At 37.4% G+C, this 17,122-nt stretch overlaps 1 protein-coding gene across 23 annotated transcripts in view; it reads left to right on the top strand.

The window, feature by feature from the left end:
* The window catches only part of NEB (nebulin), a 203,973-nt gene that overhangs the window by 96,394 nt on the left and 90,457 nt on the right, over positions 1-17,122 (top strand). For 22 of the 23 annotated variants that reach the window (XM_018062893.1, XM_018062997.1, XM_018062990.1 and 19 more), the window contains exons 72-84: positions 2,987-3,094; positions 4,195-4,506; positions 5,544-5,747; positions 6,186-6,290; positions 7,247-7,354; positions 8,884-9,195; positions 10,666-10,869; positions 12,245-12,349; positions 12,483-12,590; positions 12,952-13,263; positions 14,103-14,306; positions 15,118-15,222; positions 16,096-16,203. In XM_018062893.1, the coding sequence (XP_017918382.1) occupies positions 2,987-3,094; positions 4,195-4,506; positions 5,544-5,747; positions 6,186-6,290; positions 7,247-7,354; positions 8,884-9,195; positions 10,666-10,869; positions 12,245-12,349; positions 12,483-12,590; positions 12,952-13,263; positions 14,103-14,306; positions 15,118-15,222; positions 16,096-16,203 (2,295 nt within the window). The remainder of the gene's footprint in view (positions 1-2,986; positions 3,095-4,194; positions 4,507-5,543; positions 5,748-6,185; positions 6,291-7,246; positions 7,355-8,883; positions 9,196-10,665; positions 10,870-12,244; positions 12,350-12,482; positions 12,591-12,951; positions 13,264-14,102; positions 14,307-15,117; positions 15,223-16,095; positions 16,204-17,122) is intronic. The other variant, XM_018063007.1, reaches the window with a different exon arrangement.

Here is a 17,122-nt window from a genome sequence, read left to right as displayed (position 1 = left end):
TGCGTCCAACTCTTTGTAACCCCATGAAATGCTACATGCCAGGCTTTCCTGTTCTCCACTATCTCCCAGAGTTTGCTCAAACTCATGTCCATTGAGTCAGTGATGCTATCCAACCATCTTGTCCTCTGTTACTCCCTTTTCATCTTGCTCTCAATCTTTTCCAGAATTAGGGTCTTTTTCCAGTAGGTCAGTTCTTCACATCAGCTGGCCAATGTGTTGGAGCTTCAGTTCTGCATCAGTCCTTCCAATGAATGTTTGGGGTTGATTTCCTTTAGGATTGACTGGTTTATCTCCTTGCTGTCCAAAGGACTCTTAATAGTCTTCTTCAGTACCACAGTTCAAAAGCATCAATTCTTGGGTTTTCAACCTTCTTTATGGTCAACTCTCACATCCATACTATACTTCAGTTAAAAAAAAAATAGAAAAAACAGATAAATACAAAAGTATCTCCATGTCACATGTGAGAGGGGAAAGAACTCTCAAAGTCAACTATTAATGATTAAATCATATTGTGATTTTAATTTAAAAAATAATTACTGCTGTTTATCAGGTTAGTACTTGCTTCAAAATTTGTTCAGTGAGTTTTCCTTTAGTCATCTTATCTGTAAAATGAAATAAAAATGGCTATTGAAGAATTTTTATGTGTAGTATGTCCTGGGTGGAGCCTGGCACATAATAACTGCTTAATAAACTAATTTCTTCCCTTTACACTCAAGTCACCATGAAAATTAGATTTATTTAATATATGCTTAAAATAGCCTGTTTATTTGATTTATGCTCAAAATAACCACAGTTTATTTACAAAAACTGAAATAAGAATTCTTAAATTCATCCATCTCAAAACTGTGAGAACAATTAAAGCAAAAGACATTTTTTAACATACTCTCTCTAGCCCCACTAAATTTGTCATCACATATCTTTGCAGAATAGGAAACAGTTTCTTACCCAATTGTTCTCATAAAGGTCAAGAATTATCTGGTTCATTCGAGATGAATGGTGATTTCTTACATGCTTCTGTGTATCTTCATTCAAAAAAAAAAAAAGAGGGTTGGAGTTCCCTTTAGTTTGAGAACACTGGAAATTTTAAGTACTCATTTTCAATTCCTGACCACATTCATTATTTTACTCCTGTTAATTACCTTTTCTTATCATCATGTAGCCCTGAAGAAGAGGCATGACAAGTAAAATGGAGAGCAGTAAGCTTCCTTTTGTCTAGCATTATAAAAAGGCCCAAAGACAAGCCTGATCATGAGTATCTGACTGACCTCGGCTTCAGTCATTTTTGAATGAACAATTTTTCTCTTGGCCACAGAGCTTCTCTGTTAGATTAGCTTTTCCCAGATGTTCTGCCTCACCCCAGACAGATGCTGTTAGTTTCTATGCCAAGGGGTAATGATGCTTTTAAGCCTCTCCCTTTTGTTAAAATTAGGTCAGATGAAGTAGGATTTCTTTCTTTTTTTCCTTTTCAGACTGCTGAGTGGAAATTAGGCTATTTTTTTTACTTCTCAGATTTTCAGCTGGATTTATTTCTTTGAAATTGCATAATTATGTTAATTCCCTAAAGACCATCTTTGAAGATTAGATTTTAGAATGGCCCACGTGAATTTCTTCTCAACCCGTTACCAATGATACCTTCACGTCATACTTAGTAAACAAAATAAAGCAACCATATCTTCTTTTTTTTTCTCTTAAACTCACACTTACCTGTTCTAGTTCTCTTGGAATATTCAAACTTACTAGACATTCTTTAAAATGTAGCCTTGATGACACTAAAAGTGTTTTCTTTGAAGCCCTGGCTCTTTTTCCAGTGTCGAAAGAACAAAATGTTTGGCCTGAAGCCACAGAATGATTCAAGCACATTTTTTCCCGCTTATACATAAGGGCAAACTTGAGAATTTATTGTTCAAAGGAAAACTATAAAGTATAAGAGTATTTGACTCTCTAGTTACAAAACAAACATTTCTAGAAATTTTTAAGAACAAATGCCCTCCCTTGGGATTTCATCTCAAATACATTAAATTTATTCTTGTCCATTTAGCTTTTCCTTGTAAAAAGTTGCAACATAAGAGAATGCGAATTGTCACACATTAATAATCCACATTAAAAACATTCAATTACATCCTTCTCAAACTCTAAAAGTTATTTAAAAATTATTACTAATTAAGAATTAAATTCTTGTAATGGTTCACAGGTAAAAGACTGAAAACTGCAGGTAGAGATGACTTAATGCAGCGGTTCTCAAGCTGTGTGCCCGTTGGAATACCTATGTTCTAACTTCTGTGTATGTCTGTCTTGCCACAGAAACTGAACAGTGGGTATTTTGCCAATTCATAAAGAAATTATTATAATTTGATCAGTTTTGTCCTTTTGACTCATCAATCCCTGGTTCTTGCTACCCCTCTGTCTGCTAGCAATTGCCAGCAATCAACAAAATGAATAGAGAGCAAATAGTATTAACAGAGATATTCAGAAACAATGGATGATCCTTAGTTTAGCACTGTTAGAATACAGGTACCTGCTCATGGTGGTCGTGTTGTTATTATATCATATTCTCTGCTGGTAAAATTGATCCTAATTCAAATTTGCAGTTAAATAAACAGACATTTTTGGGAATTTCATGAAAAGAACAAATGCTGAGCAAATTCAAGCAGATTTCAGAGTTACTAACTTAATGAGTAAAATTTGAAGGAGTTAAACCTGCTGAAAGTAAAATTTCAATTTCAACAAATAACTTGCACACTGTGTAAGTAAGAAGTAAAAGAAAGAGATCTTTAAAAAAAAATTCTTTTTATTTAAGGCTGAACATACTAGTTTTTGTTCTGTATCCAAAAGTAGTCTTCTTTTCATCACAATATTATAAAAGCAATTATCCTCCAATTAAAATTAATTAAAAAAAACAAAAGTAGTCTTCCTTTGATGGAAATATTAATATATTTTTAGAGTGAAAGTGAGCACTGTGTCTAAAAGTTACTACTTCCTTCCTCAGAACCTCTATCGCCAGGCCATGGAAGAAGCCAAGAAAGAAGGATATGACTTAAGAAGTGACGCCATTCCTATCGTGGCTGCCAAGGCCTCCCGGGAGATTGCGAGTGACGTAAGAGCTGATCACGTGCTTACCTCTGTTACCAACAGCCCAGCCACCTGCATAGGGAATCACACTCTTGGAACACAGCTGAGTCTCTAGTTATCACCCAACTGCCTTCATTACATAGTCAAATAAATTGAGGCTTTGAGACAGTCAGCCACCTGTGCGAGTTTCACAGAGATACAGTGGGTTGTGGTTCCTCTGATGCTCTTTTGGTCCTTGCTTAGTAAGACGGAGTACCTTGAGCAAAGTTAAGTGGGCATATGTTGAGCTACTCATAAAATCTCATGAGCTCTCCTCAGGCTACACTCAAGGCAAAGATGCCAGGAAAGAAACAGCTTTAACTGAGTTCTTCCCCTTGACTTGAGAAAGGACATAAAATAGCAAAAATGTTAAATATTTCTTTGCTGTGGGGTCCACAAAAATCAATATTCCTTTACCCTAAAAATGAATATGTGAGGTTCCTGTACAACTTAAATATTAATCCAAGAGTAGCAAAATTGTCCGTTTTGGTAGGTTTTTCTTTTAAATCATAATAAAATTGAATAACCATTTACCACTTTCAGTATATAGTCCATAAGTATATTCACACTGTTGTGCAACAGACTTTCAAAACTTTTTCATTTTGCAAAACTGAAATGCTATGCTCATTACCAACAAGAATTGCCCATTTTAAAACTACTCCTTGCCAATTGTTATGCAGAATGCCTTAAAAGAAGAAAATTAATGAGCCATTATAAACACATCCCTCCAATATGTTCTCAGTTTGGTCTGCCCACATGACTGACTTCTGAGAAACTGCTGTCACTATAACTGAAGCTCATTCTTTCAATGTTCACTTTTCTATCACATGTTTTTGTGGTTAAAACATACATTTGCTAGCATAATATAAATGAATCACTGTGGAGTTAGTTATTCTGTGGAGGTGAAATGAGTACCACATCTTCTTTTTTAAGAGAAAGCATGCCCCAATGTGGAGCATCACAGTAGCTGGTTTGATGAAACTCCCCAGAAGTCCTGAGGATTTTGTAGAAAAGCGTCACCACAGAGAGAGCAGCAGGGGCCAGCCCTTGATGCTTTCTCCTTGTTTACTGGGTTCTCTCTTTCAGTACAAATACAAAGAAGCTTATCGTAAGCAGTTGGGTCACCATATTGGTGCCCGAGCGATACATGATGACCCCAAGATGATGTGGTCTGTCCACGTTGCCAAAATGCAGAGTGACCGTGAGTACAAGAAAGATTTTGAAAAATACAAGACCAGGTTCAGCAGTCCAGTGGACATGCTTGGTATTGTTTTGGCCAAGAAATGTCAGACTTTGGTTAGCGATGTGGACTATAAACATCCTCTGCATGAGTGGACCTGCCTGCCCGACCAGAATGACATCATCCATGCTCGGAAAGCTTATGACCTCCAGAGTGATGTGAGTATTCCCGATGCTGCTTCTGGATCCTAGTGTTAATAATAATAGTGCAATAATAATACTGGGCTTCCCAGGTGGTGCAGTGGTAAAGAATCTGCTTGCTAATGCAGGAGACACAGGAGACGCAAGTTTGCTCCCTAGGTCGGGAAGATCCCCTAGAGGAGGAAATGGAAACCCACTCCACTATTCTTGCCTGGGAAATTCCATGGGCAGAGAAGCTACAGTCTATAGAGTCACAAAGAGTTGGACATGACTGAGTGACTGAGCACACTAATAATACAGTTAGCATGCCCTATTGAGAGTAAAAGAAAGCCAGTAATTAGGAAATGTATATTCTCTCTATAGTACCCCATTACATACTTTATATTTTGTGATTTTGAAGATGAAAATAAAAGTAAGAGTTTATTAAAAATTTCCCATGAGGGAAAAAAAGTGTAGGTATGTGTAGTGATGGATCTTAACTTGACATGTTGAGATGATCATTTTGCAATATACACACATGTTGAATCATGATCTCATGTACCTAAAACTGATATAGGTCAATTATATTTCAATTAAAATGCATATCAAGAGTGTGATATGCAAAACTTAACATTACTGTGTGTTGAAACTCATGACCATAATTGAATTTCAACTCTTTTCCTTAAAAAAAGAAAGGCAAGAATTTTTGTTACTGCAGTGCTTTCAGTGTTGGTCTAAGTATATGGTCTTTTGAGGGGCTATTAGAACACCTTTTTCAAAGCTGAAGAAACTCTGCTCTTAAGTGAACATCTTTTAATACCCTCAAGGGCAGGACAGTGTCTTTACTTTTTAGAAAGATCTTTTGTTGTTCCTAGTACAATCCTCTATGCCAAGCAATGCTTAGGAAAAATGTACTCAGGAGTAAATAAGGCTTATGAATGAGTGATTAATTGAGATGGCAGCTTTACCTGTTCAGTGCTTTTTGTGTTTCTCTCACAGTATGATCCATTTTGTGACTCTGAATCTGAAAAAACTAATTATTATCATAACTGTGTTACTTGTTGCTTGATTTGCAGAATTTATATAAGTCAGACCTTGAATGGTTGAAAGGCATTGGCTGGGTTCCAATTGGCTCCTTCGAAGTAGTTAAAGCCAAGCGGGCCGGAGAGATACTGAGTGACAACATCTACCGCCAGCGTCCAGATACACTGAAATTTACCAGCATAACTGATTCCCCAGAGCAGGTGCTGGCAAAGAACAATGCTATAAACATGAGTAAGGTGAGTCTTCACTCCTCAGCATCAAGTATAGGAATTTACCATAGAACAAAGTAAAAATTCTGACACGTTACTACATTTTAAAGATTCCATAAAAGTGATTTTCCCATTATAACACCATACTTAGTAATACTTCAGGATATTAAGCTGTTAAAAATACCATGTGCTGCAAGTATTTCACAATTACAGGTATTAAAAACTGCAACCCAATCCTACATTTTAGCACTGTTAAAAAAAGTTTTCATAAGAAAGAATAAAAACTGAGTCAATGAAATAGTAAGCTAAATTTTTTTGGAAATAGTAATTTATCTACTTGAAAAGTAGGAATTTATGCAACTTTGTTAGTTTTATTTCTACTTTGTACAAAGGAGAGGTAACTGGCACATAATCAAAAAAATGTGAACTCCAAAATAATTTTTCTCATCTTTTTTTTTTTCATAGCGCTTATATACTGAAGCCTGGGACAATGACAAGAAAACAATCCATGTCATGCCTGATACACCAGAAATCATGCTAGCCAAGCTCAACCGAATCAACTACAGTGATGTGAGTAACCTACTGATCTTATCATGAAGAGAGAGGCAAAAACTGTAACAGTTTCCTTGGTGAAATGTTTTAACCAGTTTACTGTATACACTGCAAGCCAATATTGTCACTAAAACAGATAGTTCTCCTTTGATTCAAGAAATAATTTTCTTGATTCAGTTTTGGGCTTTGTGGTGGGTCCACAAAGTAGACCAGCCTTTTATGAAGATGACATCATGGAATGAAATGCTTATGGAGAAGTATCCCAAAAGGGATTATACTACTAAAGCCTTGTACACCCCTAAGGGCAGTGTGGTCAAGTCATTAATTTATCCAGTAACTGTTTAGCAGGTCGACACTGGGTTTAGGACGCAGTGAGCTGCTGTACTGTGCTTTCTTTTGCTGCTTCATTGTGCTCTGGTTACCATTTAATGTTATTTGCAAGCATTTTCCTATGTATCTTTCAGAAGCAACATTTTCATTAGAGTGGTGATTTTGAAACCCAAATCTACTGATGGATCATAGTCTGTGATGATAATCCATGGCAAAAATGGAAAAAAACAAGAACAACACATTGAGTTGTCAAATGCAAATATATTCAATTTAGAAACAACCATACTTGTTTTTCTCCTTCTTTGTCATTAAGATGGCCTTTCTTTTATATTAAAATTGTGATAATAAACAGTTGGGATTTTTTTTACATGTGCTTGTTTGGCAAAAGAGAATTTTAGCAACCAGATACTGATTCCTCCCTAAAAACTTTTGTGACTTGCTAATCAATAAAATATCAAAGTTTAAACCATGTCCCTTAAAATCCTTGAGCACCTATGAAACGTAGTTTTCTACAAACCCATACTAATACTTAACTTTGTGGATCTGTTTCTGTAGTTTAAATGAGGACAGATAAAGCTTAATAATAAATAGCTTCATTTTTTTTAACAAAAGGAGCACTGATGGATTAATTCTCTTTTCTACAGAAACTCTATAAACTTGCTTTGGAAGAGTCCAAGAAGGAAGGTTATGACTTGCGTTTGGATGCCATTCCAATCCAAGCAGCCAAGGCATCAAGAGAGATTGCTAGTGATGTAAGTTGATATTTTTGGAAGATGCATTTCTTCCTCAAAGATGTTTACAAATGGCAGCTTTTACAGCTTTTTTTGCCAGAAATTTAGCCTGAAAGTCCCAGTCTCCTTTAATGATTCCCCCATGTACAAAGTTGCGAATGAAAAAGAAAAAAAAAGATACTATGTTCAATACACATTAATCTGCAAAGATGGAGTTACACTCTTTAAAAACAAGTATTTTATGACCACTGAAAATGGGCTCCTATTTCCCCACCCAGGTTCTTTTTTTTAAAATTTATTTATTTTTACTGTACAATATTGTATTGGTCCTGCCACACATCAACATGAATCTGCCACGGGCATATGCGTATTCCCCATCCCGAACCCCCCTCCCTCCCGGTACCATCCCTCCAGGTCATCCCAGTGCACCAGCCCCAAGCATCCTGTATTGAACCTGGACTGGTGATTTCATTTCTATTTTTGAGCCTCAGAAGTTGAGCAGGTGATAACCCAGATGTTTGTAATAAAGAAAAAACGTTTTTGTTAAAGACATTGATAGCACATGTAAATCAGCTAATGTGAATGTGAACTCTTTCCTACTACTGTCCATTTATTCTCACACTAAGAGAAAATGTTAATTATCGGTTCATTTTAGAATTTTCTTTAATCCTTTGTTGACCAAGATGCTCATAACTGGACACAAGAGCAAGTTGAGAAGAAAGCAAAGCTCTTACTCAGCACCCACTTTTCTCTCCTTTCTAGTCCTTCACATCTCATGAGAAACATCTCCTGAGGGTGTCCAGTACGCTCATGCTGTACCAGGGCTCCTTAGGATTCAAATCCGGACTTTCCTTCTGGAAGTGTCCCAGACCTTAGACATACGGTTCATTTCTTCCTTTATCAAAACTGTTTCAGGCTACTAAGCTGGAAAAGCCCACACTATGACAATCTCATGGTAAAATGGACTATAAAGTGTTATTTTTGAGTAAACTTTTAAAAACTAGAGTGTTAACCCAAGGCATTTACTTTCTCGTGGTTAAAAGTTCAATGACATCGACAGGCAAATAAAAGAGGTATTTCCTGATGAAACTTTCTAAGCACAGCTCATATGCTTGACTGTGGAATTTACTATAAATTCTAATTACAAGGAAAGTATTCTAAAACATTCATAATATCAAAACTTTTTTCAGAAAAAGTCACATCTTTAAGTAGATTCTCTTTTAAATTGCACAAAATATTTTTGCCTTACTTGTTAAGCAAATGTAAGTGAGGCAGGATCGTTTAGTTGACGGGAAAAATATTAGGCATCAGAAGCTCTCCGTTTCAGTCTTAGCCCTGCCACCTGCTTAGGGTGTGACCTTGAACAAATCACTTGACTCGTGGAGACTTCAGTTTCTGTTTTATAAAATTGAGTTGATATAATATTAATCTTTTTCTCTCACATTAGTGGTGGGGAAAATCAAAAGAAATAATACATCTATGAAACTATGAACTATGATATAAATAAGATGTCCCTATCATCAGACTTATATCTCTATTCTTTTATTCAGTACAAGTACAAGGAAGGCTACCGCAAACAGCTTGGCCACCACATTGGGGCCCGAAATATTAAGGATGATCCCAAGATGATGTGGTCCATCCATGCAACCAAGCTCCAGAGTGACCGGGAGTACAAGAAAGACTTTGAGAAGTGGAAGACCAAGTTCAGCAGCCCAGTGGACATGATGGGTTTGGTTCAGGCCAAGAAGTGCCAGATCCTTGTAAGCGACATAGACTACAAGAATCTGCTTCACGAGTGGATCTGTCTGCCTGATCAGAATGACGTCATTCAGGCTCGGAAGGCTTATGACCTTCAGAGTGATGTGAGTGGATTTGCTACTCTTCAGCAAGGTTTCAAGAAGGGATTCTAACTTTTTCGTGTGCCATGAAATCTTTTGGCAGTCTTGTGAAACCTGCGGAAAACTTCTCAGGACAGTATCATGAAAAGCGTAAAATTATATACATTGGTTTCAGAAGAAAACAATCAAATTGGAAAATGGTTATCAAAAGTATTAAACTAAGGAAGGGAAAGGATAAATTAGAAGCTGGGGACTAACAGATACACTCTACATAAAATAGATGAATAGCAAGGCCATACTATATAGCACAAGGAGCTATATTATCTCATAATAACCGAAAATGGAAGAGTCTAAAAAAGAATATATATATATATATATATTCAGTTATATAACTGAATCACTGCTGTATACCTGAAACTAACACAACATTATAAATCAACTATACTTCAGTTTTTAAAAATTAAAAATAAAATTAGAGTATCAGGGGAAAAAACTAAATCTGTGAGGTACTAATATATATATAGGCTTTTTACTGAAGTGGATTGTGTATTATATGTTACAGGTGCGCAATACCATGGTTCACAATTTTAAAACATGCTCCATTTATAGTTATTGTAAAATGTTGGCTTTATTCCTAACATTGTACAATATACCCTTGTAGCTAATTTTATGCATTAAAGTTTATAGATTGTCCTTGGGACTCAAATACTACCTTATTGGTATAGTAGCTCCTTTTTTCTTGATCAGGCTCTGATAAGTAGTCACTTTTGAGAGAATGATAAAAGAAGTGGCATTTAAAAAAATAGTTTCCCAAAAAGCCATAAAAACAAAAAGAACTGTAACTGTTACTTATAAGAAAAATTCTTCATCAGCCAATTATTTAAATTTAAAAAAGAAATGTGAAAGCAGGACAAAATATATTTTTTTGCTTGAACTACAACACAAGAAAGGAGATGAGGATAAGCTAAATAAAAGTAAAAATATATATGCTCCTTGGTTTAGAAGCATGAGTATAGAATCATGTGAAAAATGATCCCTTTTTTGTTGTCCCCAGAAAACACATTGATTCAACATGCAGTAGTGTTCATCCTTTCTTTATGTTGCACAAAGGCTGCGAAGGCCACTGCTCAAAGAGATAGGAAGAAATTGTATTCTAACAGAAAATTATTCCCATACAGACAGGTATAGGCAATCAAATCAGAGAATAAACACTTTGTATTGGGAGGCAGGCAGAAATTTCCTTAAGGTGGTTTTGTATCAATGAAATCACGTACTATTGGAGACTTTATAGGTCTTTAAAACAGCAGGAATTGACTACCTTCAGGGACAAAGTGTTGAACTCGATGTTCTACACCAAAGTAAAGCAGTGCTGTGTCTTTTCAGAAATTTACACAAGTGAGATGTAAAATTACACACCATCTGTCTATGCTAAATCATGAAACATCAGGTTGTGGAGGTAATTTCTACAAATATTTGACATTATTTCATTTTCAGGCTATTTACAAGGCTGATCTTGAGTGGCTAAGAGGCATTGGGTGGGTGCCCATTGGCTCTGTGGGGGTTGAGAATGTGAAGAGAGCCGGAGAAATCCTGAGTGAAAGGAAGTACCGCCAGCCTGCAGTCCAGCTCAAGTTCACAAGCATTACAGACACCCCAGAGATTGTTCTGGCAAAGAATAATGCCCTGAACATGAGCAAGGTGAGTCTTCAGCTGTGGCCAGTTGCCTGAGTCATACCTTCCTTATCCTGGGCTCGTAAAGTGAGAAATATCCTGGAGGGTTTCCAGAGAAAGGAGAGGTAGGTGATGGGCCTGATTCTGATGCAGGCCTTCAACAAAGCTCGAATCCTAGCTGGACCTGCATGCTCTTCTTAACCCTGACCCCACGTATCTGTGTGCATGGGGAAGCACGGCCTAAAACAAGTTCTCTGGGGATAAAGCACACATTCTTCTGAGCAGTGACCTGGAGACGTCCACAAATGCAATACTTTTCTCTGCACATTCTCCTCAGCAGAGCTGACTTAAGCCATTGGTGTCTGTTTATCCATCTTGTAAAAAACATACAGCTGTTTCACATTTTGTTCAGAAGTCTGAGAAACGCTGTGCATGGCAGTGTCAGTGCACGCCCCAAATTAGTTGCTTGTGGAAATCCCACTTTGGAAAGTGAGCTGTTACTGCTGCTTTCAGTTTTATTACACAAAATAGATGATTGCTTCTTTCCTCCAGAATTCTGGCAGTCTGCTTATTGATGTTGGGCTAATTTCTTCATCCAGTAGGTAGGCCCTTAATATGAACATTTGAAGTTGAATTGAACTTTTCTGAATTCTCCCACACCTCCCTGAATGTCTTCCAAATATCAGGGCAATGAAATTGTGTGCTCAGTGCAGAGTACGAAATTGGCTCTCAGATAGCAAACTGCAAAGTTTGGGGTATTAAAACTCCAGAAAGCCTGTTCTATACCATACTCATCAACAGAGCACCCACCATGAAAATAACAATAGGAAACGTCATAAAATTTGTTGAGTTCCTTCCATGACTCAGGCACTATACATATGTTATGGTTAATCTCCAAAAAAAATATTCAATAAAGTTAAATACCAATTTCACCTTAGCTGAAAGAAAGAGACAAGCAAAAAGTTTTTTAAAAAACTTTAATTAGGTATGATTATCCTCCCCCCTCAAAAAAATGACAAGTGTGAGGCCTTACGTACCTTTCTCAAGATCACTCAGCTTAGACATAGAGGAACTGGGTTTGACCTTGGGATTGTGTCTGAAATCTAGGGATTTCTACTATATCATAGTTCTATAGCCAAGCTCCATCCTTGAAGGTTCTGTGAGTAAGCCTGAGAGTCACAGAATAAAAAGAATTAATCATTGAGATCGTGATGTTGTTTTCCATTGGCTATAAAACTGTTATGTGTCTGTTTAAACATGGCCATGACTTTCTCTCTCCCCTTTTGCTTCCCTCACCTCCAAATGAACTTTAAAAGGTTATCTTATAGCTAAATGAAATAAATTTGATAATAACTGCAAGGTATTGGCTTTAACAAAGAGGTTTACCTTACTTCCCCCCTAGCATTTATATACGGAAGCCTGGGATGCTGACAAAACCTCCATCCATGTGATGCCAGACACCCCGGAAATCTTGCTGGCCAAGAGCAATTCTGCCAATATCAGCCATGTAAGAGATTTCCTCATTGTTGTTTCAGCCTTTAGAACTAGTTAAAATCCTGTTACCACCTTCCTTACTAGAACTGGCCTATTAACTTTCTACAACACCTTTCTTTTTCTGTTGTATATTATTCTCCACCTAGAAACTTTACACCAAGGGATGGGATGAATCAAAGATGAAGGACTATGATCTGAGAGCTGATGCTATTTCCATCAAAAGCGCCAAGGCCTCGAGGGACATTGCCAGTGACGTAAGTGCTGTCTGTCTAACCCGCTTGGGCTCACCTTGCTGAGCAACTGTAGTGCAGCTGGTGGGCCACACTTGGTAATTGCTTCCTCTTGTTGTTTCCTTTTGCTGTCCCAGAGAAGAAAAACACATTTTGAAATTGTAGTCACAGTTGCTGCATAAAAAGTTTTCAGCAGTGAAGATATATGATTATAGTTACCTTTATGATAGCACAAAACATTAGTTTAAAATTGTTCAGAGATATCAAAATATTTGCAATGTAAAACTCTTGTCCATTTCTTGTGGGTTTCCATTATTGTCTGTGATTGCCAGCATGCATATTGTATTAAAGTCGGGCTTCTAAACCTATATGTCTCGTGTTTTAGTACAAATACAAAGAAGCATATGAGAAACAAAAAGGCCACCACATTGGAGCCCGGAGTGTTGAAGACGACCCTAAGATTATGTGTGCCATGAATGCAGGGAAGATTCAAAGTGAAAGGGAGTACAAGAAGGAGTTCCAGAAGTGGAAAACCAAGTTCAGTAGCCCAGTGGACATGTTAGGCATCTTGCAGGCCAAGAAATGTCAGATTCTGGTCAGTGACATTGATTATCGAAATTACCTGCATCACTGGACATGCTTACCTGATCAAAACGACATTATCCAAGCCAGGAAGGCCTATGACCTGCAGAGTGATGTAAGTAATGTGAACTTCGGGAAAGGCGGAATGGGAGGGCATAGATTTGTTAATTGTAGGCAGTGCCTCTGTGGAGTGACCCATGAGTTGTTCACTGCACCACCTCAGGGGGCACCATTCACATTGTTAAAACCTCTGTTTAGGAGTTACATTATGGGAATCAAAGAATCTTAGATAAAGAACTCTGCTTAGGTCATATCCTTTTTCCCTAGCCTAGATTCCAGATTATTTTTTTTACATCCTTTGTACTGTCTGGCAATGAAAATATATTTTAGATTAACATAAATTATCTGAATATTAAAACAAATAACTGCCACTATTGTACTATATCCAAAACACTGAACAGAGTTTCCTTGGGTCAGTTATTATGGGATGAAAATGGGATGAGATTCAACAAAATATCTCTAAATTTTTTCAGTTATATGATTTCTTTGTAATATTGAATCATCATGAAATTTAGCAATATTACCATTTTATTCCTATTCATGCCTAGCGTAAAAAATTATTCTTTAACATGGATTTCCCTGGTTGAAACTCTGTGCTACCAGTGCAGACAAAGGTTTGATCCACTGGTTGGGGAAGATCCACATGCCGTGTGGCTAAATGAATGAATAAATAAAGCCCTTATTTTTTAAAAAATTATTTTCTTATGGATATTGAAAATTGAAAAATTACTCTGGATATTGAAATCCCTGAGTCATGTAAAATCTCAGGTCCTACTTTTTTTAGAACCACCATCTCTTGTGCTTATGAACCCCTCAACCCCATGAACTTACTTTTCAATTCAGGGATCCTGTGTCTAACACTTGGAACAATTTTTGTGTCTAATGTTTCTGTAGAATGTGTACAAATCAGACCTGGAGTGGCTGCGTGGCATCGGCTGGATGCCAGAAGACTCAGTGGAAATGAACAGGGTGAAGAATGCTCAAGACCTGATCAATGAAAAACGCTACAGGACACGCCCAGAAGCCTTGACATTTACTTCCATTGTCGACACACCAGATGTCGTCCTGGCAAAAGCCAATTCTCTGCAAATGAGTGAGGTAGGAACCATCGTACTTTCAGCCTCTCCTCTTGTGGGGCTTTCTCTTTGGAAGATGCCACCCCAGTGGAGCAAATGGATTGTGTCTCTGCAAAGACCTAAAGTGATGGGAGCAACTCTAAGAGTCTCTTGGTTAGTTTAGTGAAGGCACGTGCCAAGTAGAGCTGTGACAAACGCCAGTGTGCCTGTCCGCTATCTCACACACAAATTTGGAAGCACTAACATGAAAACTGTCACTACGCGACACTGCAGGAAAGCAAATACCTGTTACAAAACATATGGCATAATGCTCCACATTAAACGGTAGAATACTGCATTAGTCAGGGTCCTCCAGAGAAACAGGGCTAAATGGGATGGATGAGACAGAAGTTTATTTTATGGAATTAACTCACATGATTGTGGAGGCTGGCATGGCCAAAGTTTGCAAGATAGGCCAACTGGCTGGAGACCCAGGAAGACAGGTCCAAGGCAGTTGGCTGGCAGGATTACCCTTGCCCAGGGGAGGTCAGTCTTTTTTTCTCTTAAAGCCTTCATCTGATGGGATGAAGCCCCCCACCTCCCATATCACAGAGGGTAATCTACTTTACCCAAAATCTGCTGGTATGAATGTTAATCTGTTCTAAAAAATACCTTCACAGAAACAGCTAGAATAATATTTGACCAAATACCTGGGTACTGCGGCCTAGTCAAGTTGATACAAAAAACTAACCATTGCAAATATAGCACAAAACATTTTTCCAGGTTAAATAGCTGTGAAGGCTTAAGTTTCAAATCTCTATCACTGTATTAAAATATTTTCCTTCTCTCCACAGAAACTGTATCAAGAAGCCTGGAATAAAGATAAAACCAACATAAGCATTCCTTCTGACACACCACTCATACTGCAGGCTCAAATCAATGCCATGCAAATCAGCAATGTAAGAGGCATAATATGGAGTATAAAGGTCTTTGAAGGACAGTATCTGTCAGCATATGGAATGTGTTGTAATGGATGAATTATCCACCTTAGAAGTGTTTATAGCTTGGGGTGCCAGATACTTTCTATTTAGCTACCATTCCCAAGGCAATATGAATGGAAATTCTCCTTCAAACATTAGTTTAGATACACATCTGGGTCCCTGCACTGTGAGAGTTGGGATACCTGAATCTTATTGCTGTCCTCCTTTCAACCTGGAAGTCATTGTCCTACATCCAATGCCCATAGCTCAGTTTCATCATATACTAATTGAAAATAATGAAATCCCTAGTAAGTGCCTCTTACACAAGGAAGTATAAGAGGTAACAGTCTCTATTGTATTTATAGGTTTTGGATTAATCCAGAACTTTCTTGTTGGACATTTCAAGGCCATAAGAAAAACCAAAACTTTTAAATATGTGGAGAGTGCAGGATAGGTATGTCACATCCCTTTAGCAGAGTCCTTTGAAAAGTCAAAGGGCAGCATTAGGAAAAAAATCTTACCCAGCCTTATATGGTAGCTGGATGAAGGTTTTCTAGGTTCACGGTTGATTCTTAGTTCCCATGTGGAAGGGGATAGTTTCACATTGTACTACCTTGTGATGGATGCAAATAATACAAGCATTAGTAGCTTTAGATGTTTAGCTTTAAATTATAATCACAAGTACCCTGTGCTCCATAAAATAAATAGGCAATAATTGAAAGAAGCAGAAGTGACGGTTTTTTCTTAAGCTGCCATCATGGACAGTGTGCTTTATGATTCACAGTATAACTGCTTCGAGTCTGTCTACTGATTTTCAATTCTTATAAGCAAACTTGTGTTTTCCCTCGACAGAAACTCTACCAGAAAGACTGGGATGAAGCCAAGCAGAAAGGCTATGACCTGAGAGCAGATGCCATCGAAATCACGCATGCTAAAGCCTCCAGAGAAATTGCCAGCGAGGTACCGCTCCTTCTAGTTCCCTGCGGGTTTTCTGCTCTATACAACAAATTGGGAAAGCATTTTTCAGGAATTTTGCTTTGGTTTGATTTGCTTTTTAAATTTTTGTGCTAAAAACTCTATTTTAAAATATTAAAATGGGATGAAAACCACTAAGGTGAACATAGGTGAAGTCTATGTGTAAATCACTTCTAAGTTGTTTATCAGTAGAAGTGAAATACCGTGAAGAATCTATACAGAATTCTCGGGAACAATTTAGGAGCCAGTACAGTGTGATGTTTAACCCTCCACATTTTTTATGACATTCTCCATAAACACAAATCAAAGGTGAAAGTTTTATGTTAGACTTATTACTGGAATCAACATTTTATATATAAGATCTCATGCTGGAGGCATATGTATAATGTTCTGAATAACTAGTTGAAGTTCATTTAACAGTAATTAAAAAAATTTACCAGCAGTCAAATCAATTATCCTACCAAGGCCCAGCTCTAAATCTTTAAGCCACCTTCATTCCTTTTCTTCAAATTCTTTATTTTTTATCTTATGTATCCAGCTGTCTCTTCCTTCTTATTTCTTATTTTTATCTCTAAAACCATAGTCAATCCACAGTATCTGCTGTATTCCCAGTTTCTCTCTCTCCCCATGTTGTCCAAATGTTCCTGTGTTACCCAAATATAGGAAAGAGAAGCTGTCTTACTCTGGCCCTAAGACACTTAGAGTGGAGACTCTTGTCCACAGGCCTTTTGTTGTCATCTTCTGATTTGAACCATCAACCTTGTTTTCCATTCCTAAAACATGCACCTTTTTGTCTGTCTCCAAAACCACACATATGACTTTTTCCTACCTCAGCTACCTTCGGTACTCTTGGGGACCATTTGACCTAATTTCCACTTGCCAGGCAACCTTGGGAATAATGATT

Source organism: Capra hircus, chromosome 2 (genome assembly GCF_001704415.2).
Source record: "Capra hircus breed San Clemente chromosome 2, ASM170441v1, whole genome shotgun sequence".
Classification (NCBI taxonomy): Eukaryota; Metazoa; Chordata; class Mammalia; order Artiodactyla; family Bovidae; genus Capra; species Capra hircus.
The sequence above is the reverse complement of the archived record's forward strand: the minus strand, read 5'-3'. Positions and strand labels throughout refer to the sequence as shown.